Source organism: Bos indicus x Bos taurus, chromosome 23 (assembly GCF_003369695.1).
Source record: "Bos indicus x Bos taurus breed Angus x Brahman F1 hybrid chromosome 23, Bos_hybrid_MaternalHap_v2.0, whole genome shotgun sequence".
In the NCBI taxonomy this organism is placed as follows: Eukaryota; Metazoa; Chordata; class Mammalia; order Artiodactyla; family Bovidae; genus Bos; species Bos indicus x Bos taurus.
Genome location: NC_040098.1, coordinates 17987472 through 18011817, shown reverse-complemented (window position 1 = coordinate 18011817; position 24346 = coordinate 17987472). Strand labels below are relative to the sequence as shown.

Here is a 24346-nt window from a genome sequence, read left to right as displayed (position 1 = left end):
ACAACAGTGACACAGACAAGAGAGAAAGAGCCAACTTTTGTGAGTCCTCCAAGTCCACAGAGAACCAACTTTTGAAGATAACAGCATCCTGCCCCAATTGGGAAAAGCTGTGGCCCTTTCCCCTAAGCTCTTCTCCTCTTATACCAAACCCTGGGGGAGGGGTTCAGAAATAGCAGTTGGCCAGCAAGACAGGAGTAAACTCTGACGAGTAAAGCCCAGGAATGTGGAGAAACTTGGCACACCTTGGCACACAGCAAGACTCACACGTGAAGCAGGCAAAAGCTAGAGGAGGGGCAAACCTTTAGCTCGAATGAAGTTAAGAGTTGAATTATATTTAGGGCAGGTGTGAAGAGGAGGCAAGGGAGTTTTCCAATTATTAACCCTGGGGGCCAGCTCCCCTGATAAAAATAATTATTCAATATTAGAGAAGGATTGAAGAGGAAAAGTTGATACAGTGTACCTATCCCTGATTTAGCATATATCGACTCCAATGAGCTATAAACACCTATTCACATTTTCTTCATATTTGCTTAGATCACACCAAAAGCAATGGGTAACCAAAATTCATACACAGAATAGTAAAGACCGAGTGTACACCTCTGGCAGAGTTTTAATTGGTACTCTGCTCCACACAGTCACTTAGGACCCAGGCTGACAGGCTGTACTTTCTGGAGCACGTAGCTTCTTCAGTTCCACAGCAAGGAAAGAAAAAGCATTTTATAACTACTCTTTCTTGATTTCCCAGAGGCGATACAAGGTGCTTGCATTCACAGCTGTAGTGACTAGAAATAGTCATGACTCCCGTTTTTGAAATGGGGAAGGAAGCATTCTTTTTTTGGTGTTAAGCATGAGAGGAGCCCCAGATATGGTGCACGAGTGCTCAGTCACCCAGTTGCATCCGACTGTTTGCAACCCAACAAACTGTAGGGCAAGAATATACTAGAGTGAGTTGCCATTTCCTCCTCCAGGGGATCTTCCCAACACAGGGATCAAACTGGCGTTTCCAGCATCTCCTGCATTGGCAGGTTCTTTACCATTCACAGATGACTAACACCAATTTCCAGGACATTTTACATGGCAGCCTCACTTACAGAGGCCATCACCCTTCTCTGATAGGACTTTTACCTGCTGAGCTAGTGTATCTAAATCTTTGATTGCAGGTCTCTGTCGCACATGTTATGAAATATGTTTTTAGACTGCTCAGAAACCTTGTACATAACTCATATTTTCTGCCTAAGAGCCATCACTTTCTCAGATTGCTTTATTTTTACTTCTTTTACTACCATCAATCCTGGTAGTTTTCTTTTCACAGAGAAATCACATTAAAGAAAGCTCTTTACTGTCACATTACACAGTTAAAAGAAAACAACAGAACTGGATTGAGATGTGGATAACTGGCATTTGACAGCGTTCATTCATTAGCTGATAACTCATTCCCTCATACAGAGAAGGCAATGGCACCCCACTCCCATACTCTTGCCTGGAAAATCCCATGGACAGAGGAGCCTGGTAGCCTGCAGCCCATGGGGTGGCTAAGAATCGGACACGACTGAGCGACTTCACTTTCACTTTTCACTTTCACACATTGGAGAAGGAAATGGCAACCCACTCCAGTGTTCTTGCCTGGAGAATCCCAGGGAAGGGGGAACTGGTGGTCTGCCACCTATAGGGTCGCACAGAGTCGGACATGACTGATGCGACCTAGCAGCAGCAGCAGCAGCATTCCCTCATGATGACTTCCCAGTATACAGATAATCCCAACTTATGTTTCAAACAAAATCGGCTACCCATCTGTGAAAAATAATCTCAGATTTAATTTAATGGACTATGCAAGGGTTCATATATAAAATTCCATGTAAACTGAATATGGGAAACAAAATCATTAAAAGTGTTAATAAATATGGAAGAATATATTAAGAATCTTGACATGATAAAGGCCGCTTTAGGCCACAAAATCCGAAGTCAGCAAATGAAAATTCAAATGCCATAGGGAGCAAGCAAGTAATGTTGAGTAAAGAAAGATGGGTGTGAGAGAAATCAATTAGTAAAAATTTATTTTAATTTTACTAAGCTATGAGGTAAGCAAATGCCATTATACAAATATGTGAAATTGGACAGACTCTAAATTTAATATGAAAAATATAAATTAGAAAATGAGAATCTTAGGGAATGCCCTGGCAGTCCAGTGGTTAGGGCTTAGCGCTTTCATTGCCAGGCCAGGGTTCAACCCCTGGTCAGGAAATTTAGATCCCACAAGCCCCACAGCTCTATCAAAAAAAAAAAAAAAAAAGGAAATCTTTTGTAAGTAATTTTTTCTTTGTCTTGCCTCTTCTTTGCAAACAGAAACCTGATTTTCATACCAATTTCAGGCTTTGTGTTTCTAGTTAATAGAGGAAAACTTTCAAGCCATTAGTACTTTATTTTGAAGAGTTCAATTTAGCGTCAACATTTTTCTTTCATATTTTGACCATTGCTTTTCTTCATTTTTTAACTTTTGTACTTAGTAGTATACAGGGACTACCACTGCACCCAAGTGTCCAGGAAAATTCTGGTCGCACACTGGAGGGTTCCAAATCGCTTGCAAAAACTCTCCAGGCCTCCTAGCTGTCACGATGTGGACCCCTAGCGGTGAGCGACGTTCCCGATAAGTGTTCTGGTTGAGACGGCGACAATTTTACTCGGATGCCTGCTTTGGGTTTGATTCTCGCTCCCGAATCGCCCCTATTCCGCAGTTCCCCATCCTCAATTTCAACTTCTGCAAAAGAGGCAAACTAGAAAGTAAATTGTTGGCCATGGTGTGGCTTCTATGGGAGCCGGGACTTCGTCGGTTGCTTTTGCCAAGGTGCGTAATCTCCCACATAACGCCTTGCAGGTTTTTTATATTCCCATCACTTACAACCATTTCTTGTCACCACGTAAATTAACAGGATTGCGGGCAGGGAAAAGGACCCCTCGAAGCCACCAGCATCCCGAGGACTCAAGAATCCCCGGAAGAGCCAACTCCGCTCCTGCTAATCCTTTCCCTTCCGCTCGGCCCACCCCGGGCAGAGCGCTCGGGGTCACGTGTTCGCCGGAGGAGGGGAAGTGGGCGGCTCAGCGGCCGCCATCTTGCCGGCTTGGAGGCGGAGCGTGAGGAGCGCAGGTCGCGCGCTTCTCCTCCCCTCCCCTCGCTCAGCCTCGCACCGCCCTCCGTGCTCCTCCCCACTTCTGGCTCCCTTGGCCGCTCCCTGAGTGGAGGAACGGGGAGCCCCGGAGGGCGGGGGGGTGTGTCGGGCCCGTGATCGCGCCCTCCAACCGCCAGCCGCGGCCGCGGGGGCGCGCTCGACCGGGCCCCAGGGGAGGCGCGGGGCTGAGGGGAGGGGGCTGCTCCGGCTGCGGGGGCGGCGCACGGCGGCCGTGGCGGCCGGGGTTGCAGCTGCGGCGGCGCGCTGGGGGCCCGCGTCCGGGGCGCCCCCAGGTCGACGCTGCCGCCGTGGCCGCGGCTGCCAGAGCCATGTACCGCAGCGGCGCCCGCTCCTCCGTCTCTTCACACCGGCCTAAAGAGAGCGGCGGGGGCGACCCGCGCACCGGCCGCAGCTCCGGCTCCTCCTCAGGCCCGGCTCGCCGCACCTCACCGCCGTCCTCCTGCTCCTCCTCGTCGCGGACGCCGGCTCGCCGGCCCCGCTCTCCCTCAGGGCACCGCGGCCGCCGGGCCTCTCCGTCCCCTCCGCGGGGTCGCCGCGCCTCCCCGTCTCCGCCCCGCGGCCGCCGGGCCTCGCCGTCCCCGCCACGGGGTCGTCGCGGCTCCCCGTCCCCGCCGCGGGCCCGTCGCGGCTCCCCGTCGCCGCCGCGGGGCAGACGACTCTTCCCGCCGGGCTCGGCCGGCTTCCGAGGGAGCAGCCGGGGGGAGTCCCGCGCCGACTTCGCCAGGGACGGCCGCGGAGACCATCCAGGCGACAGCGGCAGCCGGGTAATCCCACCCCTTCACCCGGACTCTGTGCTCTAGCCCCCTCGCCCGGGATTCCCGCTTTCAGAAACGCCCGCCGCCCGGACGACCCGAGGCCTCCAGGCCGGGGTCCCCACATGGAAGGCCCTTCATCCCCATGGGCCCCCTCAGCGACGCCCGAACCAGGAGGTTCCTGGTCAGCCCCGGGAACTTCATTTGCACAATAACGGATTCGGGACGCGGCCGGCGCCGGCTTGGGACGCCGTGCTGCGTTTCCTGGGAATAGGCTGGTTCTCTCCCTCGGTGTGAGGTGTGAAAAAGTTTGCCGGGCGAGGGGAAGCTCCTCCACGCCGTGTGCCTGGTACTTTTTCAGTAGTTGGTGTCCTTAGAGTTGGATGGTTTTGTGTGTGTCCCGCTAGAACTGAGCTGCGCCCTGGATCTGAAAAGGGTGAAATCTCTTTGTGGCGACTTAGGGTGGCTTAGACAGTTCCCAGGGTAGACACCGAGAGAATGTACACCGAGAGAATGTAACCTGTTCGTACTCTGTGTTGGAGCTGCTTCTCCGAAATCGAAGTATGGGTATCTACAGTCGTTGTAATAGGTGCCTCCACTTAACCTAGTTGTGTGGCAGGATTGATGCTCAGCCCTTCACTTTACACGGTCTCTGTGAACATTCACGCCCTTTCCCGGGGGGCGGGGAGGGTTCCTCCTTATCTAACAGCTGAGGAACTCACAGAGATTTAAGAAACTTAATCAAGGTGATGCCTGTAAGAAGTGGAGTGTGATTCAGTTCTTTACCTGATTCCCAATACCCTGAATTTAACTGTTAAGTTTCCCTGCTGAAGGGACAGAGCATGAGGTTAAGAAGGTTAGTTTAGAGGTAATACTGACTTTTCATGCATCTCTCTGTTAGTAGAGCCTCTGGGCAGGATCTGGTGTTTTGGTATTTTTTTTTATTATTAGTTAACCAATCCTTTAAAAAAGGTGACAACGTTTCTGTTTTATTTAGTGGCTCTCTAACAGTATTTGGGTACTCTGGTCATAGGTGAATTGACTTACTAAGATTTTAAGATTTTCATAGCTGAGTATGATAGTCTGAATGTTAATCACTACAGAGAAAGTAAGGAAAACAAAAAACAATGAGTTTCCATAACTTCCCCTTTCTTCTCCAATGCACAACCTATTTGCTCCAGTCTTTTGTCTCAGTAAATGACATCACCCGCTGCTCAGCCAGAAACAGTGATCATCTCCCTTCTCCCAGTCTGTAGGGATAACTTCATCTATCAAACTATCAGCTCTACCTCCAAAATACATCCTCCAAACTGTTGTCTTCCTGCCATCATTCTTATCTAAACTTTATTATCTCTTGCTTAGTTTATTGCATTAGGCTCCATTACACTCCACTTTTGTTACCATCCAGTTTTTTTCTATACCTAGAAATAAAAATGATTTTTAAAGACATCCATTTTATGTATTTGAGAAATATTTATTGAACCCTTACCATGCTGTTCTGGGCACTGGGAATATAATAATGAACAAACCAGTCAAAAACCCTGCCCTAGTAGAGCTTATATTCTGACAGGGGGAGTTGGATAATAAGAGAAGTAAAATGTCTTGGCATGTTAAATATGATTAAGTGTTAAGAGAAAAAACAGAAAGGAGTTACAATTTTTGGTAAGGTAGCCAGAGAAGGCCTTCTGGGAAGGTGATTTCTTAATAAAGACCTGAAGATGAGGATGTGAACAGAGTGAGCATCTAGAGGAAGTATGTAGTAATGTCACTCCCTGCTTGAACCCCTTCTGTGACTTGTTAAACTAAGAATAAAAATCCAGATTTCCTAACTGTGGCTTCTGCCTGTTTTGTGTCACTTCACTGCAGTCATGCTGGCCACATTTCTGTTCCCCCAAACATGCTAAGTTCATTATAGAACATGCTCTTTTGGCCTGAAACATCTTCCATCTGTTCTTTGCAAGACTGATATCTCATCATTCAGGCTCCAGATTAAATGGTATCACCTCAGAAAGCCTTTTCTAATCATCTTATCTGAAGTAGCTCCTTTTCCCCAGTCTTTCATATTATCATGTTTTAATGACTTTATAACACTTCACAGTGCCATCAGAAATATTTTTTTTTCTTAACCTGTGTTTGGCTTGTCTCCTTTAGTGGAAATGTAAAGATTCTGGTAGCAGACTTAATTTACTCCTCTGGCCCCATTCCTGGTGCCAGGAAATTAAAGAATTTAGGAGGATTGGAAGTATGGACTTTCATCTAAGAAATTGATAATTTAAAATGTGTATGTGTGTGTCTGTGTGTATATGTATATGTATATATATATATATATATAAATGTTTGTTTATTTGGCTGCACAAGGTCTTAGTTGGAGCATGGGAATACTTTAATTGTGGCATGTGGGATCTAGTTCCCCAACCAGAAGTGGAACCCAGGCCATTAGACCACTGGTGAAGTCCTTGATAATTTTTTTAAAATCCTTTATTTTTGGAGTAGTATCTTCCCATAATCATCTCTCACCCTGTGGACTATAGCTTTAGAAAGGAGAACAGTTTGAGTGTAGGAATGTCTTGACCCTATTGACTGTTACTATCTTTTACTCTTGTAGAGACGCTCTCCTGGTCTGAGATCTGACTCTTCTTTGGAACAGAGCTTACGGATCACAGTTGGCAATGACCACTTCTGTGTTGGCATACCAGAACGGAGGCGGCTTAGTGATCGACTGGGGTCACCAGTGGAAAATCTGGAGGATGCAGACAGGTAGGCTTCATCTGAGACAGGGCACTTCATATGAGTACTTGAAGGTAGAAATGTTGCTGTTTTCTGAATGATGTATTTGAAAGGGTGGTGCCAGCACTGAAGTTTATGCCCTATGTCCAGTACAAAGTATTACATTGGAAAGAGTGGGGTAGACTCTGTTGCTGAAACAATTATGTAGAAAAAAAGACTTTAAAAGATCTAAGACTTCCCTAGTGGTCCAGTGGTTAAGACTCTGTGCTTCCACTGTAGGAGGCATGGGTTCAATCCCTGGCCAGGGAACTACGATCCTGAGTGCAGCATGGCATGGCCAAAAAAAAAATGGTCATCCTGGCCCCAACTGGAAAGGGGGAAGTTGAGGGAATATAAACAGTCCCCCAAATTAAAAACAGTTGAGATGATACAGATTCTAAAATAGTGGAACTAGGGGGGTCCCTTCTGCAAAGGAAAGTTCTGAACAAAATAAGATATCTAGGAAATCTACTTATTTATGGCTGCACTGGGTCTTCATTGATGCAATCGAGCTTTCTCTAGTTGCATTGAGTAGGGACTACTCTAGTTGCAACCCACGGGCTTCTTACTGCAGTGGCTTCTCTTGTTGCACAGCACAGGCTCTAGAGCTTGGACTCAGTAGTTGGGGTACACTGGCTTAGTTGCCCCACAGCATATGGAATCTCCCAGACCAGGGATCAAACCTGTGTCCCGTGTATTGACTGGCAGATTCTTAACCTCTGGACCACCAGGGAAGTCCTTAGAAATCTTTGTTTAAATGGTGTTATTTTTTAGCTTGTCCAGGATGAAATATATATAGATTCAGAAAAGGTTTAGATAAATTCATGTTTATTATACACACACACACACACACACACACACATATATAGGCATTAATAGAAAGTTAGAGATCTTTAAAAATGTTTAATTTCAGTTATTACTTTACAACCACTGAGGGCTAAGGAAGGGCAAATATACTCCACAGGGTGTTAAATATAGATTTCAGGTACTAGGAACTTAGTTATGTATGGGAAGTAAATAACGCATTACATGTTTTTCACCTCGCAAAAGTAAAAGAGCTAGAATGGGAGTGCAGGGAAAGCACTCTTTCTGAGAGCTGAGAACCATGTCTGTTAACGGTTTCTGCCAAGTATATTGGGAGTTTTCACAAATGTTTAGCAGTAGCAGTAAATCAATATAATGTTCTTTTAAACTGTGACTCTCCGTGAAGTAGTGCACAGAATATAGGCAGGCAGGTGGGGGACAGCTGGGCAGGAAGTGTGAGGACCAGTGCTGCCCTTTGGTAATATTTACTTCAAAGCTTCAGTGGCTATTCAATGCAGTGAAGCAAGGCAGGACAATCATATAACACTGAAGCTTCTGAAGATAGAGCTTCAAGGTATGTGACTATATCACTTAATTGAGGCAACAGCCCATGCCCTTCTAGCTGCTTCTATTTTGGGAGATGATTGAGTAGGCAGGCAGTCCGAGTAGGTGGTGCATGATGTGATTCTCTTCCTTCCTTAGGAGCTCAGGTTTTGGTGTGACTAGCATTTCCTCTTGCTAGTTCTAGGGTGTCAGCTCCCCTTTCCATAAACTTTGTTATGCATGCGTGCTTCAGGTAAACGATTGTCTGTTTATAAGTTATAAAAATTAAAAAATTTCCTCTCTGTATTTAAGGTAGTAATTTTCTCCCTTGAATCCTATTTCAGAGAGAGAAATTTATTTTAGAGAAAGTGAGATTAAGGTTCTAAAAGGAGGTTCCAGGCCATTCTTTAGACTTTTTTGCCCTCAGCACTCTTGCTCAATCTGCTTTGTGTCGATAATTACTGTCTGCTAAAACCAGGCCATACGAACGTTGACATTCGCAAAGTGTCTTCCTGACTGTGAGTCCAGTCTTCAGCTAGTGAAGCAGGCCATTTCCATCGTTTGTATGTAGGTGTGTGTTTATTTTTTCCTGAGACCCTGTATTCTTTCTCTTCCCATATTCGATCTGTTAAATTTTATACCAGGTTTGGGTTACAGTCAGATTGCCAGGGTTGTCAGTCTCCTCACCACAGCAGTTCTCTGTGCAGGACTGTAACTTATTCTGAAAAGGAAGTGTGAATAGGTTGTGTGAATAGGTTGTGTGAAGACTCTGAGTTTCTGAATAAGTGTAGATGTGAGGTTGATTTCCCTTGTTTATCAGAGTATTCTGCACATTATACATTCCATTCATGGTAGTCTCATCTCCTGACTCCTTCTTGCCTTGATGTAGGGAGTAGGATTTTTCCCTGTTACTTGCCTTAGGGAAAAGACAGAAACACAACAGCTTTCTTCAGGCATTTTGAGGAATCAGCACAGGAAAATAATGGGAAGTTTGAGCTCTGGAGAACCTTTTTTTTCTTACCATATACATTTTTTAGCAGCTTTTTTATTTAGCCATAATTCATATACCATGCAATTCACCCATCTAGAGTGTACAGTTCAGTGATTTTTAGTATATTCATAGAGTTGTACATATACCACTGTGATCAATTAAAAATTTTTTCTTTTTGCCTTATCCTTAGTCTCACCTACCCACCCCCCAGCCTATCACTAACCTTCTTCTGTATTCATTCTGGCCATTTCATATAAATAGTATCATACAATGTGTGGTCTTTTGTGACTGGCTTCTTTCACGTAGCATAATGTTTTCAAGGTTCATTCATGTTTTTACATATAACAGTGCTTCAATTTTTTTATTGCTGATAATTTCATTGTATATGTATTTTGTTTATCTGTTACCAGTGTTGAGTGGATGGATAGCATTTTAGTTGTTTCTACTTTTTGGCTGTTATGAATAATGCTGCTGTGAATATTGGTGTACAAACTTCTGTGGACATATGTGTTGGTTTTTTTTAACTTGCTTAAGGGAATTTGTAAACACAGAAAAAGTAGAATAGTTCAGTGAGCCTCTAGGTACCCATCACCTACATCATTCAGTCAATTTTTTAAGAAAAGAGTTGGACTTGACCAAAGCTTTCAGAGAGAGTTTGTCACTGGACTGTTCTGAGCTGCAGGAGATGGGGCCCTTTTTAGGACTCACTTTTATTGCAGTCAGTTCTCTCTCATCCTTTGGGAAAACTAGGGAAGGAGGACATGAGCTTCTAACAGGCAACCTGATTTCTGCCTGTATTTACACATTAGCGCATTCTTTTAACTGTTTCTATTCCTCCTTTTATTGGTTTTTGCCTCCTTTTGCAGGAGATTGCAGGTTTGGATTGAGTCTTTCTGAGAGCCATTTCATTATTTCTAGCTTCTCGATGTTTAATATTGGATTAGATTTGAGGCTAGTATGTCTCTTGGTGGAGAAAGCTGAATATAGGAGCAATGGATGAACTTGCCTACTAGCCATGGAGCTTGTAATTTTCCCCTATGCTAATGTGATCAGAGACTATGTATATAGATGGTGTTTTGGCAGTGGAGTGACTCAACTCATGGACATTCCTCCCTGAAAAAAGATGTGTTTATGGCTGGCAGACCTGCAAAGTAAAATATTTTACTCTATTTATGTTTGATTTCAGAGATCATCTTTGGTCATTCTCATTCTTTCCTATTATTTCATAGTACATTGAGACCACAAAATTCCCTAAATACTTGGGGAGGAGGTGAGTAACAGGAACCTCGATTCCCATAGATGACATTCTTATAGAAGAGGTGATAAAATTTATCCTTTATAGTCTTTCATAAAGTTACTTATAGCTGTAACCTCAGTGTAAAACTGAACAAGGGCTGTGCTAGTGAATGAGAAAAAGCAGCTCTTTGATGTTCTACTAACTTTAGTCCCAGAAATAGGAAAACAACTGTCATAAAAAAACAAAAGTCATTTTTCGAAACTTCAAAAAAGCAGAAATAGCTCCTAGAAACTGTAGAAGACAGGAATAATTACCATCCTGTAGATAGTAATTCACTCTGAAATGTGAGTGACATGTAAGTTTTTCTAAGTTGTATGCTTAAAGTGCTTCATTCTTGTTTAGCTGCTCAGTTGTGTCCAACTCTTTGTCACCCCATAGACTGCAGCCTGTCAGTCTCCTCTGCCATGGGATTTCCCAGACAGGAACACTGGAGAGGGTTGCTATTTCCTTCTCCAGGGGATCTTCCCAACCTAGGGATCCAACCCAAGTCTCCTGCATTGCAGGTGGATTCTTTACCACTGAGCCACCAGAAAAGCTTGAAGTGCTAGGGGATCTTTGTTTCTGTGATTTAAATCAGAAACTTTTAGGGGGCAGTAGAAGCTCCCTGGGGCTTACCTGGTGGCTCAGTGGTAAAGAATCCATCTGCCAATGCAGTAAATGCAGATTCAATCCCTGGGTCAGACAGATCCCCTGGGGAAGGATAAAGCAACCCACTCCAGTATTCTTGCCTGGAGAATTCCATGGAAAGAGGAGTCTGACAGGGCTGCAGTCCATGGAGTCTCAAAGAATCAGACAGGACTTAGCAACTAAACAGCAAAAACAGAAGCTCTGTGACCATAATGCCCCAGAAGATTAGGATACTGTATGTGGTATAGAGATCTGAGCTGAAAGGACAGATGTTCCATCCTGTATTTTTACCTTCATGCCTTAAAAGTCTAAGACCTTTTTATTTCTATAATAAATCTAATAGAAATATATAGTGAGATAACCTTCACATACTTTTTTTCTGGGCTCAAGATTAACAAAATGCTTATGGATATTCGGGCAAGGCAGGAAAGAGTATAACAAAACAGACTGTGAGGGAGTTTTGTGGTTTTTAATATATGATCCAGTGAAATGAAGCAATTGCAGAACCTTCTAAAACTTACAAGAAAATCGTGCCAATTGGATAGATCAGTGGTTAAAAACAATTTTTTTTCCCACAGTGAAACTCTTTTTTTTCCAAATGAAATATTCTGTAGAATTTGACAATATAAACAGGTAAAGTTGGCCTGCTCTAACTCAAATTTTGTTTTTACAGTTTTTGTTTTACACCTTAAAATTTTTTTTTTGGCTATACCCGGCATGCAGGGTGGTACCTGAGAATCTGCATCTCTAAAAAAAGTTCCTGGGAAATACTGATGTTGCTTATTCAGACCAAAGTTTTAGTAGCAAAGAGCTAGTGTGAAGTTGTGTGACCAGGACTCTTTGTAGTCTGGTAGTGGTATTTTCACATCTCTAAGACCTTTGCATGAGACTCTGCATCCCCAAAGTCTAATCAAAGAAAGAATTCTGTCCAGATAGATTAGCAATCTCTTCCATTGGTTAGAGGCTGCAGCTGCATATGCTCTGGGAAAAGGGAGAAGAAATGTTGCATGTATATATGTAGATTTGTTCTGACTTCATGATTACTGTCTTTTGTTCTAAGCATTCTACAGCCCTCTTGCCAGATGTCAGTCTCTCTTAGCCTTGTCTGGTCTTGCTCTTTCCAAGTCCATTATATTCAGTGATGCTTGTCTCTTTCCTCAGGGATGACCTGACTGATGATTCTGTCTTCACTCGAAGCTCCCAATGCTCTCGAGGTCTTGAACGATATATTTCCCGGGAGGAGGCACCTCTCAGTCCCTTCTTGGGACAACTTGATGAGGACTACCGAGCAAGAGAAACTTTCCTGCATCGATCTGATTATAGTCCTCATATCAGTTGTCATGATGATCTGTTGCGGGGAACAGAACGGAATAGAGACAAACTCAAAGGCTCCTACTCTATACGACCTGAGGAAAGTAGCCGGGAGGCCAAACGGCCCCGCTATGATGACACAGAGAAGATGCACAACATGGGAAGTGATCACCCGAGTTTTACATCAGGGACTCGCAACTATCGACAGCGTAGACGGAGCCCAAGCCCTAGGTTTTTAGACCCTGAGTTTCGAGAGCTGGACCTCGCCAGGCGAAAACGAGAGGAAGAGGAGGAACGAAGTAGGAGCTTGAGTCAGGAGCTGGTGGGAGTTGATAGTGGCGGCACTAGTTGTCCCATCCCTGGATTGTCAGGTGTCCTAACAGCATCGGAGCCAGGATATTCTTTACATCGGCCTGAGGAAGTATCTGTGATGCCCAAGAAGTCAATTCTGAAAAAGCGGATTGAGGTGGACATGGAGCCTTCCTTGCAGGTCTATGCTGTGTTTCTTCTAGGGTGTCTTGCTTGTTTCTCTCAATATTTTAAAGCCTAGTTACTTTCCTGGGGGCTGTGTCCCTAAGGTATCTTTGGAATATATGTTGGCGTAACATTGTTATGCTTATGAGCTGTACCTTTTAGGACTCTTAAGGGAATTGTAGGCCTCATAATGCAGTAATAGAGGGCTTCTGTTGTTATGTATTAGGCTTCCTAAGGGGCCTCCCTGGTGGCTCAGACCACGGAAGAATCTGTCTGCAATGCAGGAGACCTGAGTTTAATACCTGGGTCATGAAGATCCCCTGGAGAAGGGAATGCAAACCCCACTCCAGTATTCTTGCCTGGAGAATCACATGGACAGAGGAGCCTGGCGGGCTGCAGTCCATAGGGTTGCAAAGAGTCAGACATGACTGAGTGACTAAGCACACAGGCTTTCTAGACAGACGTTTTGGAGAGTATCTATTATATAAAGTTTTTTTTTTCCTCTAAGTTGGCTAGTCCTGTAGGATCTTTGAATATAGGTTTCTCGGAAATGAAGCTTGAAAGCAAAGGGAGGAGCTGATTGAATTTTCCTCATCTCTTTAAAGAGAGGAAAAAATGTGTGAGTGGTAGGACACTAGAGCAGAAATCAGATAATTCTAATTCTGGATCCATGTCTATCACCAACTTGCTGTGCGATTTTTAGACAAGTCACTTAACCATTCTGGACCTTGATATTTTTTCCTCACTTACGGAAAGATGGTCAGGCATGAGCACTTGTTTTTACTTGTTCTCCTAGGAGCTAAATGTTTCTGAAGTGCCTAAGGGCACTTAGGAAAGTAAGAGAAGACTGATCAGTTAGGGATCAGAGTTTCCTGACTGTACTTCAGTCGTCAAAGTAGCTCTGCTTGTATTTTTTTTTTTGAAGATTCATAAAAAGAGAAAGCAAGTAAGCTAGGGCATCTGTAAAGTCCTTTTGAATTCAGATTCCTTGTTAAAGACTACAACAAATGGGCAAAAGTTAAGATTCAATCTGCCTTCTTTTCTATTTCCCTTTACTACAGCAGAACCATCTGGAGAAATGGGAAACCATATCTTGAACCTGGCTAAGGACCTCCCTTGCATCCACATGTATCTTTGCCCTGTTAATTCAAGAATCACAAAGTATTTATTTTAATCTCAGTTACTAGTTTTCTGAGATTCTATGTAGAGGCTAATTTAGTTATGTTTATCTTTGCAGCTTGAGAGTTTTCCCAGCAGTACCAGCTCCAGCCAGGATCATCCTCTTTACTCTGGACACTCATCTCTTCCACTAAGTGGTGCTATTGCTGCTTTTGCCTCAGAGGTTGAAAACAACAAGGGAACTATGGTAGAGACTACCCTGAAGGAATCTCAGGGCAACCTCTACCAATGGGGCCCCCTCCCTGGGATACCCAAAGACAACAGTCCCCTCAGAGAGAAGTTTGGAAGTTTTCTGTGCCACAAGGAAAAGTTGGATATGAAGGCTGAGGGACCAGAGCGACACACAGACTTCTTGCTTCCTCACGAGAGAGCTAGCCAGGATGGCAGTGGTTTCTCCTGCATTCTGAGCATGTTAGCAGATTCTACCAGTACGCAGGAAAAAAGGCGACTTAGCTTCCCTGACATTGAGGATGAGGAGAAATTTCTCTATGGGGATGAAGAAGAGGATTTAAAAGCAGAATCTCCACCAAAGCCCCTTGGGAGCTCTGAAAGTGAAGTTATGAGGCAGAAGGCAAGCTCCCTACCCTCTTCAGCTCCAACTGTAAAGCTAGAATCAATAGAAGAGACCAATCCAGAATATGCCAAGATTCATGACTTGCTCAAGACCATAGGGCTGGATATTGGGGTAGCCGAGATTAGTAAACTGGCTGCACGCACACAGGAACGACTTCATGGCAAAAAGCCGTCAGGTTCCTCTGCTGACCGCCGTTCCTCTGCTGACCGGCACTTTCCTGCAGACCGCTGTTCCTCCGTTGACCGCCGTTTCTCAGCTGATCGGCGCTCTGCAGATCCTCACAGACTGGAGAGCGTGGAGGTGCACCATAGCAATACCCACTCCCCAGAAGTGTCCCGTCCACACCAGGTCTCCCCTGTGGACCCTTACTTGCTCACAAAAAACAGCCCCCCGTTCTTAAAGTCTGACCATCCAATGGGTCATATTGTAGGACCTGAGGTGGTTGGCAGTGGGTTTCAGTCATCTGTTGCAGTCAGGTGCATGTTGCCATCAGCCCCATCTGCCCCAGTTAGACTTCCGCACCCTGCTTCTTTATCTCAGTTTCATGTGCCAAGGGCCTCTCAGTTTGCTGCAGCTCGGATACCTCCAAACTACCAGGGACCTGCCATTCCCCCTGCTTCCTTTGATGCCTATAGGCACTACATGGCATATGCAGCCTCAAGGTGGCCCATGTACCCTGCCTCCCAACCCTCAAATCACCCTCTACCAGACTCACACAGGACAGTGCCAGTTAGCAAACAAGCTACCCGCAGCCGTCCCAACCTCCGTGTGATCCCCACTGTGACTCCTGATGAGCCCAAGCATGAGGAGTCAGTGCTGGGCTCAATTCCTACTGCCCAAGTGCCTGTCCATGTGTCCATCCCATCACTCATCAGATATAATCCAGAGAAGATTTCTGATGAGAAGAACCGTGCTTCCCAGAAACAGAAGGTGAGTGTTAGCTTTGGGCCTCCTGTGCCTGCATCTTCTATTTTAACATAAATTTGTATTTGTCTTTTAGAGGGAGCTAAAAATTTGCAAGGTCCAAGGCAATCTTTAGAGACTGCTGTTATTACCATAATTTTTTCTTTTACTGTTTTCTCATTTGGCCTAAAGTATGGCCCTAGGTCCCACTGTGATTGCTAGACTTCTTTTTCCTAAGTTTATTTCTCTATCTCAATTACCAGCCTTAGTACACTATGGGTAGGAGCTGGGAGCCTTGAAGTCTTCAGTATGACTCATCAGAGAGTGAGGAACCAAAATTGGGTTCCTTTCCTGATTTCCATAGAAATCAAGGAATCTGTGTTTTATCCCAGTGAATTTTAGATCTTTTTTCTGTAGTGATTATGGAGTTTAAAAACTGTTGACTAGTTGTTGCTTGGTGACTAAACCAAGAAATAAGCTTTGTTTGTTCTGGTTTAACTTAGAGTCCAGGAATAATAATATATTTTATGACACTTTTTTAAATTAGTTTTTATACTGTCAAGGTTCATTGGGTTCCTTGACTATAGAAAGCAAGCAGTGGCTGGGGTAAAGATATAATAATTTAGATGTTTTAAAGCAGTAGATAAAAATTACATAGAGGTGAGGAATACAGAATAGAATTTTGAATAGAAAAATTAATATATACTGTTTATTTTAAAGGTACTTGATAGCTTACAACTCACTTGGTTAAACACAGTGACCTAAGGACCATAAAATTGTAATATGTGTTAATTTGGTTTGCTAATAAAATAATTAAGACCTGAGGAGAAAAATAGAAAAGGTGAAATTGGAAGGCTAATCTGATTTTTTTCTAGTTTAAAAGAAATTTAGCTAATCCTTGAGAAGACCAAAAACACCTCTTAATTTTCCATTGTACTTGGGTACCCTGAACTTCAGTGTTTTGTGGTTTTTGTTTGTTTGTTTTTTTGAAGTCTTTTGGGAAAGAGAAGAACTTCCATACAACAAAACCTAAGACTGCAGAGATACTCTCTGAAGACTAGTGCTTTTCCTTTCCTTTACCTTTAAGACCCTAGTACTAAAGTCAGGGCTGACAGTACACAGGGTTTTCACTTGAGTTCCTTATGGACAAGCCATATTTGTTTTTCCCGTTAGGTGATAGTAGTATAGTTGAAAGACCAGAGGCTTTAGGGCATGTATACCTGGATTTAAAATCATCTTACTATATGATCTTTGGTATGTTACTTAGTCTTTTGCAACCTCAGTTTTCTTACTGTGAAAGAGATAATATCATGATTAAATAAGATGATACATACAATGCAACTAACACAGTGCTTCATCCACAACACATATTCATTCCCTTCTTGATGGTTCCTTTTGGACTCAGAACTACTATCTAATAGTGTAGTGCTTCTACAAAAATAGTAGTTTCCAGTCAATACAGTTCTGGAAAGGATAATTCTATTCTGGGACTTGAATTGGAATGAAATAATCATCTTCGTTATAAAGTCAGAGCCTCTGCGTGCAGGTGTTTGTACTCTTGCATTCAGATGTTATCTAGTATGATGCTTTCTGGAAAAGAACAGTAGAAAAGGGGGGATGTTGTAGGCTAAAGGGTCTGTTACCATTTTTTATTTTGCAGGTTATTGAAGAGAGGGAAAAGCTGAAAAGTGACCGTGAAGCTCGCCAGAAGAAGATGTACTATCTTAGAACTGAGTTGGAGCGGCTTCATAAACAGCAAGGTATCAGACACTCCTAGGCTGCCCTTTTGTTGTAACTTTAGTAAGAGATCCAAATGAAGAGCCTTGGGGACTCTCAAACAGGTTCATTGACATTGAGGCTTCACTTTCAAAAAAATTTTGATATAATTAGACTTATAGAAAAGTTGCATTAGTAGTGTAAAGAATTCTCAGGTGTTTTCCATTATTAGCATTTTACCATATTTGCTATATTCGTTTTTCTCTTTCAATTGTGTGTGTGGGTGTGGGTGTAATTTTTCCTGAACTATTTAAGAATAAGCTGTAGAACGATACTCCTTTAATCCTAAACACTTAAATGTGTATCTTCTTCTTTTTGTAAAGATTTTAAAATTTTTTGGCTGCACTATGCAGCATGTGGGGTCTTAGTTCCCCAACCAGGGATTGGGGTCTTAGTTCCCCAACTGTGTCCGCTGCAGTGGAAGTGGGAAGTTCTAACTCCTGGACCGCCAGGAAGGTCCCAAGTGTGTGTCTTCTGACTACAAGAATTCACTTGTATAACCATAGTACACTTACCAAATTAGAAAATTAACAGTAATATACCAGTCTACCAATCTTATTCATATTTTATCACTTGTTCCAACGATGTCCTGAAGCAAAAGAAAATTAAAGATTATGCATTGCATTCAGTTGTCATGTTCTTTTAGTCTCCTTTAATCTGTAACAGTTCCCAAATCTTGAGAGGAGATCACATGTTTTGTAGAATGTCCTCTAATTTTGATTTGTCTGATGTTTCCTTATGATTAAATTCATGTTGTGCATTTTAGCACAGGAACATCACAGAAATGATGCTAAGTTCGTAACAGGTGTTGATTTGTCCCATGCTGGTGATGTCAACTTTGATCATTTGGTTAAGATGATGTCTGCCAAGTTTCTCCACTGTAAGGTTACTATTTTACCTTTTTCAATTAGTAAGTATCTTATGGGGGGATACTTTGAGACTGTGTAAATAACTCAGTTGCTCTTCAGACTTTGGCCCACTAGTTTTAGTATTCATTGATGATTTCTTGTCCAAATCAGTTATTGATTGTTACATAGTAATTTTCTAATTTCATCATTCCATTTACCTTAATTGGTTAGCTTTCTACTATGAGGAGGTGCTTTCTACCCACCCCTCCTCCCCCATTTATCCATTTATATAATATTTTACTATTATTATTTATCTTTATGCTCAAACTGCCCCAAATTTGGCCAATGAGAGCCCCTTTAAGTTGACTCCTGTGTCCTTTTTTTAAAAGTTATTTTTAATTGGATGATACAGTGTTGTATTGGTTTCTGCCATACATCAACACAAATGAGCCATAGGTTTATACATGTCTTGTGTCCTTTTGATGTATCCCTATCATTTTTTGATTTGTGGGTGTGCACAAAAAGATGTTGTATACACCCACAACAGAAAGATGTTCCATTGTGGCACAAAAAGATGTTCCATTATGCCTCTGTTGAGTATACCTCTTCACCAGTGCTTTTAGGATTTCATATATACACTAAGGAAAGAACATAGAATATGACAACTTGGTGATAACAGAAGAGCAGAGAGTGGGAGAAGATGTAATTTCTTGTTTGGCTTTGGACTTTTTAGGAATGAGAAGCTTAGTTATTAATCCTGTGAGGGTTAATTCATGAGAATCTGAAGTTTGAAATAAGAAATAACATCAGATGAACTTACGGTAAAATGTAAAACTCAATGGATGTGTTGGTGAAGGGTCCTTAAATCAGATAAAGTCAAATATGTGAATAATTATTTGGTTCTCTGAAGAGAACAGCCACAGAATGCATGTGTTACAGTTACAGCATATATTAACCTTTTTGGAGGACACATGCACATAAACTTGTATATACCCTTTTAGGGATACATGGAGTCTCTCTTTGAAACCTGTCCGTAGATCTTTAGCTAATAACCCCTACCTAAGAGATAATGTAATCACTCAACCTTTACTTCCATAGGAGCATCACCTAAACCGGCCCATGTGGAGGGCAAGTCTCACCTGCTTTTGGATGTTTCATGGAGAGACATTTTATGAGCATAAAGTCTTAAGAATTAGTATTTATGACTGAAAAATGGCTTGTTAATTTTCCTGTGTTTCTTTCTGTTGACATTTGACTACTCAGGGGAAATGCTGCGTAAGAAACGAAGGGAGAAGGATGGTCACAAAGATCCACTCCTAGTAGAGGTGAGTCGGCTTCAGGATAACATTATGAAGGACATTGCAGATCTTCGACAAGAGGCAGAAGAGGCAGAAAAAAAGCAGTCTGAACTGGACAAAGTGGCTCAGATCTTGGGAATTAACATTTCTGATAAATCTCAGAAGTCTTCAAGCGACAGTAGAGAGCCTACAGAGAAGACTGGGAAAGCAGAAAAATCCAAGAGCCCAGAAAAAGTGTCGTCATCCTCAAACTCCTCTTCCAATTGCAAGGTAATGACTCAACTTTTCCATTTCTATTGTATCTTTTATTTCCATGGACTCCTAAAGCAGCCTTCTAACTAACCATTTTTTTAGCTTCCTTTTCCAAACTGTTCTTACTCTTGCTAGTTATTTTTGTAAAACATAGTTTAGATCGTGGTACTGTCCTTCAGAATTTTAGCAGTTCCCCATTGCCTCCAAAGTAGAATTCTGGGCCCTCCATGTTCTGGATCTAGCATTTACACCTTAACTCACTTCAGTCTAGCTTCTAGTCTTCTCACAACTTGAAATCCTTTTTGGTTCATGTTTAGCAACAAGGTCACCACCATGTTGAACAGCCTCAAATTTCAGTTCTTAAATCAGTATTTGATACAAGGAACCACTGTCTCCGAAAAACTGTTTTCTTCCTTTGGCTCCCATCACATTTCTTTTCCTTCTTATATGTTAGCTGCTGTGCTTAATTTCCTGATCTTTGAATATTTTAGTTCTTCAGGACTCAGTTCTAGCCCAGGTCTCCAGAATTCTGCTTTTTCATTTCATTCATTTCATTCATTTCATTCAGTCCTCTGCTGAAATACCATATTGACAACTTTCAGTTTTATATTTTAGCTCAGGTGATTCTAATAAGGTTCAAGTCTGAGTGTCCAACAGACTACTCACTATTTCCACTTGATTGTCTCTAACACCTTAAAATCAATGTATTCTAAATTAAACTAAGATTGTGCTCAGCCTCCCTCTAATCTTTCTTCCTCTGCTGTTTGTTACCTGTCTCAGTGAATGACATTACTGTCCAACAGTTTTTATGCCAACAAGTGGAAAAGCATTCTTAGTGCTCCCCCTTCCTAACTGCTCCACACGATTACAGAGTCTGCCAGTTCTCCATCCAAAATAAATCTCAGTTCCGTTCATCTCATCATCTCTGTTGCCATCCAAGTTCAAGCCACCTTCAAGTTTTTTTGCTTGTACTGCTACTCTCTTAATTCTTTCTCCACATTCAGCCAGTGGTTATGATACTACTTTGCCTACCTCTTCAGCCTCATTTCAAATCTTACTTTTCCTTTGCTCTCTGTAATTTCATTACTGGCATTTTCATTCCATAAATGTTTCATCATCTTTAATGTCTTTGTGTCCTCTCCTCCTACTAATTACTACTCTTCTTACCCTGTGTTCTCACTCAAATTCATCCTCAGATTTCAGTTTAAATTATTTCCCTGACTCCCTTTCTTGATTTTCCAGGTTGTTAAATTTGCCTCATATACACTCTCATACCTTCATTTTCCTTCTTAGCATTTATGGCCTTGTAATTATATTATTACATGTGTTCCCCAATTAGATTTTAAGGTTCAAGGGATCAGGGACCATATCTGTCTCATTCTCCAGTATAGTCCCCAGTACACAGTTCAGTACCTGCCACATAGCAAATAGATAGCTCTCAGGAAATCATTAATAATCCTCTTAGCCTGGAATGATCTTTCTCCCAACTCTACTCATCCACTAAGGCCCAACTTGAATACTCCCCTCCTCGGTGCAGAATTCCTGAATTCCACTGTGATTGAGTCAGACCTTTTTTTAGCATTCCCATAATATATTACTTTGTTCCTTTATAAAATGTATTTCATTCTGTCTTACTGAAAGCGTGATTAAACTCATGCCTGTCTCTTGCACTAAATGAGAGCTTCTTGAGAATAACAGAGTATAACTTATTTTTGTGTTTTCCCATGACATCCGGTATGTCTAGTACATAGTAGATGGTCAGTTAATATTGGGGTTAGAGAAGAAGATACTCTGTATTCTCTGTCAGCCAAGCTTTAATTTTTTTATGTCTTCCTGGGAGAGTTCTCTTTCTCAACCAGGTAGGACTATTTTCTTATACCAGGACCACTGAGTTCAGGGCCTTTGATGGGAGAAGAGCTTGTAGTTGACTTATACATTATTTGGGGTTCCGCTTAGGCACCAACCCCATGATAAACTATCATCTTGACTTGAGTGAGAGAATGTTCTCTGAAGTTAACAAGAATATGTTGCAATTTGATTTTCATTTCAGCAATAAGGAATGTTCTCTCTGCAAGCTCTGTTTTCTACCTGTCTTTGGTCTTTCTTCTTTCTTTGCCTCTTTTTAAAATGTGTGGTTAGTTTGATTTTCTTTCTCTTAAATAGCTCATTTCATAAAAGTAAACACATGCACATTTCCATAGTTCCATTCACTTAGACACAGTTGTTACTAATGAGTTGGTATTATTCCAAATTACCTTCTTCTGTTCATTCATTTAATAAATATTTCTTGGTCTCCAAAAAAGTGCCAGACAGTGTTTAGATATGGGAAGTATAAAAAGGAACTATGTAGTTGGTGGTGGTGGTGGTGGTGGTTCAGTCGAAAACAGGCTAAGGAATATGGAGTAGTTAGGGAAAGTCTTTTGGATAAAGTGACATTTAACATTCTGTGCCTAGTCACATATCTGTATTGATTATTCAAATACATCTTTTAATAGATTTGTGTTGTTTGTTTTTTTTTTTTAATTGGTTGCACTGGCTCTTTGTTGTTGTGCACAGATTTTCTCTAGTTGTGGCAAGTGGGGGCTACTCTTCATTGCCAATGCATGGCCTTCCCATGATGGTGGCTTCTCTTGTGGAGCATGGTCTCCAGGGCACACTGGCTCAGTAGTTGTGGCTCATGGACCCTGGAGTGCTTGGTGCTTGGGTTTAGTTGCTCCACAGCATGTGGAATCTTCCCAGACCAGAGATTGAACTGGTGTCCCCTGTATTGGCAGGCAGATTCTTATCCACTGTACCACCAGGGAAGTCCTATTCAAATGTATTTTGTTATTTCGTTGTTCAGTTGCTAAGTCATGTTGACGCTTTGCAACCATGGACTACAGCATGCTAGGCTCTTTTGTCTTCCACTATCTCCAGAGTTAGTGGGCGATAGTTGCTCACATTCATGTCCATTGAGTTGGTGATGCTATCTAACCATCTCATCCTCTGCCGCCCACTTCTTTTGTCTTCGGTCTTTCCCAGCAATGGGGTTTTTTCCCAGTGAGTCAACTCTTTGCATCATGTGACCAGAATATTGGAACTTCATCATCAGTCCTTTCAATGAATATTCAGGGTTGATTTCCTTGAGAATTGACTGGTTTGATCTGCTTGCAGTCCAGGAAACTCTGAAGCGTCTTCTCCAACACCACAGTCTGAAAGTATTTGTTACTTACTCTTGTAGTATTTCGTGACAGTCTTTCCATGTCAATAAATAGACTTATATAATACCATTTTAGCAACCTTATTTTTATTGTTGTATGGATAACAGTTTAACCAGTTAAATCACCTGTAGTTTGACCTAATTTCCTGAGGATAAATATCATGGAATAGAATTGCTTGGTCAAAGGTATAAAGAATTTTGAGGTATATAATTTGTGTTCCTCAATTGTCTTCTGGAAAGGTGGTGTCAGTTAGTACTCACCAGCAGTGTATGCATGTGCCCATCCCTTACCTGCTGGATATGATCTGTTTAGTGACCCTTGAATAGGACTGTAAATGGGAAAGATTATTGTTGAAATCTCAGTTGTTTCCCTTTCTCTATTTAGTCTTCCTTTCCCCACCAGCCAATATTCCAGGTGCTCCCTTCCCTGATTGTGTCTACTGTGGAACCTCCTTCATACTCACCTTCTCTGTGTTCCAGGATTATCTTTTTTATGTGCCTCAGTCCCCAGTATTATCCAGAATTCTTATTTCCTGAATACCTTGTTCTCAGCTTGCTGAAAAATGAATTCATATTATTTATTATTGATCACTTAATGTTGGAGAGTTGATATATTTTAAAAGAAGATTCATGTTAACTGAAAGATGTTAAATTCTAATGGTGACATTTTAGGCAGTTAGAAACATTTTACCCAGATTCCTGTAAGTTATCCTAAATAGATGACTATCCCCTTTATCTATGCCAGCCTTGTTCTCTAGTTTTCTGTACTGGATGTGTCTGTGATGAGAGAGTTCACTATCATCTGGTTTGTTTTTTTTTTCACTTGCTTAATCTGTCAATTACCTTTTCCATTTCCTCTTCCCTTCCTAGTTGTCATCATGGTTGATAAACTTAACTAATGTATTTAGTTGTATAGGTAACACATTTAACGTCTACCAAAGGTGGTACTATAGAAGATTCCTGTCCACTCTTGTTCTCTACCTTCCTCCCCAGAGGCAGCCAATGTTTCCATAATCCTGAGTATTCTTCTAGATATTTTCAGATATATAAGTAAATATAATGTCATTATGATTTATTCTTCATAATGACATGACACTGGAATCAAATTAATTCTCTTTGAGTCTTACAGACAGATTTCTCATGGGGTTTTCCCAGTTTGTGCAGCTTTAGGCAGTTTTAGCAGAAATATGATCATACGGTCCTATTTCCGTTATTGCAGTAGCTACCTGCTTTTTCTGAGGGAAGACAGATCTAGATTGTCTTGAATTCCTCCTTAGTACAGGTTTTTCCCCCTCTAGGAATCAAAGGTAAACAGTGAGAATTCCCATACTAAGAGCCCCAAGCCTGCTGAGAGCCCCCAGCCAGCTAAGCAGTCTGATCAGCCTGTTGCTGCCTATGAGTATTATGATGCTGGCAATCACTGGTGCAAAGACTGCAACACCATCTGTGGGACCATGTTTGACTTCTTCACCCATATGCACAATAAGAAGCACACACAGGTAGGTATCTTGCCCTCTGTTATTTCCGTTCTTGCCCTCTTTCCCCTCAAACTCCTATACCCCCATCT

At 42.2% G+C, this 24346-nt stretch overlaps 1 protein-coding gene and 1 long non-coding RNA gene across 5 annotated transcripts in view; one reads left to right on the top strand and one right to left on the bottom strand.

Annotated features, from left to right (window-relative positions):
- Window positions 1–2037: 2037 nt before the first annotated feature.
- On the bottom strand, window positions 2038–3329 carry LOC113881514. Its single transcript, XR_003508048.1, has 2 exons — window positions 2897–3329; window positions 2038–2755 (listed from the first exon to the last, which is right to left on the bottom strand). It is a non-coding gene; the product is annotated as an uncharacterized LOC113881514 (long non-coding RNA).
- Window positions 3330–3413: 84 nt separating this feature from the next.
- ZNF318 (zinc finger protein 318) overlaps window positions 3414–24346 on the top strand; it is a 43834-nt gene continuing 22901 nt past the window's right edge. For all 4 annotated transcript variants that reach the window (XR_003508277.1, XR_003508276.1, XR_003508275.1 and 1 more), the window contains exons 1-7: window positions 3414–3949; window positions 6543–6694; window positions 12127–12766; window positions 13988–15433; window positions 17067–17166; window positions 19294–19598; window positions 24078–24278. Coding sequence is in view for 1 of the 4 variants with exons in the window: in XM_027525241.1 (XP_027381042.1) it covers window positions 3494–3949; window positions 6543–6694; window positions 12127–12766; window positions 13988–15433; window positions 17067–17166; window positions 19294–19598; window positions 24078–24278 (3300 nt within the window). In the remaining 3 variants the exon portion in view is untranslated. The remainder of the gene's footprint in view (window positions 3950–6542; window positions 6695–12126; window positions 12767–13987; window positions 15434–17066; window positions 17167–19293; window positions 19599–24077; window positions 24279–24346) is intronic.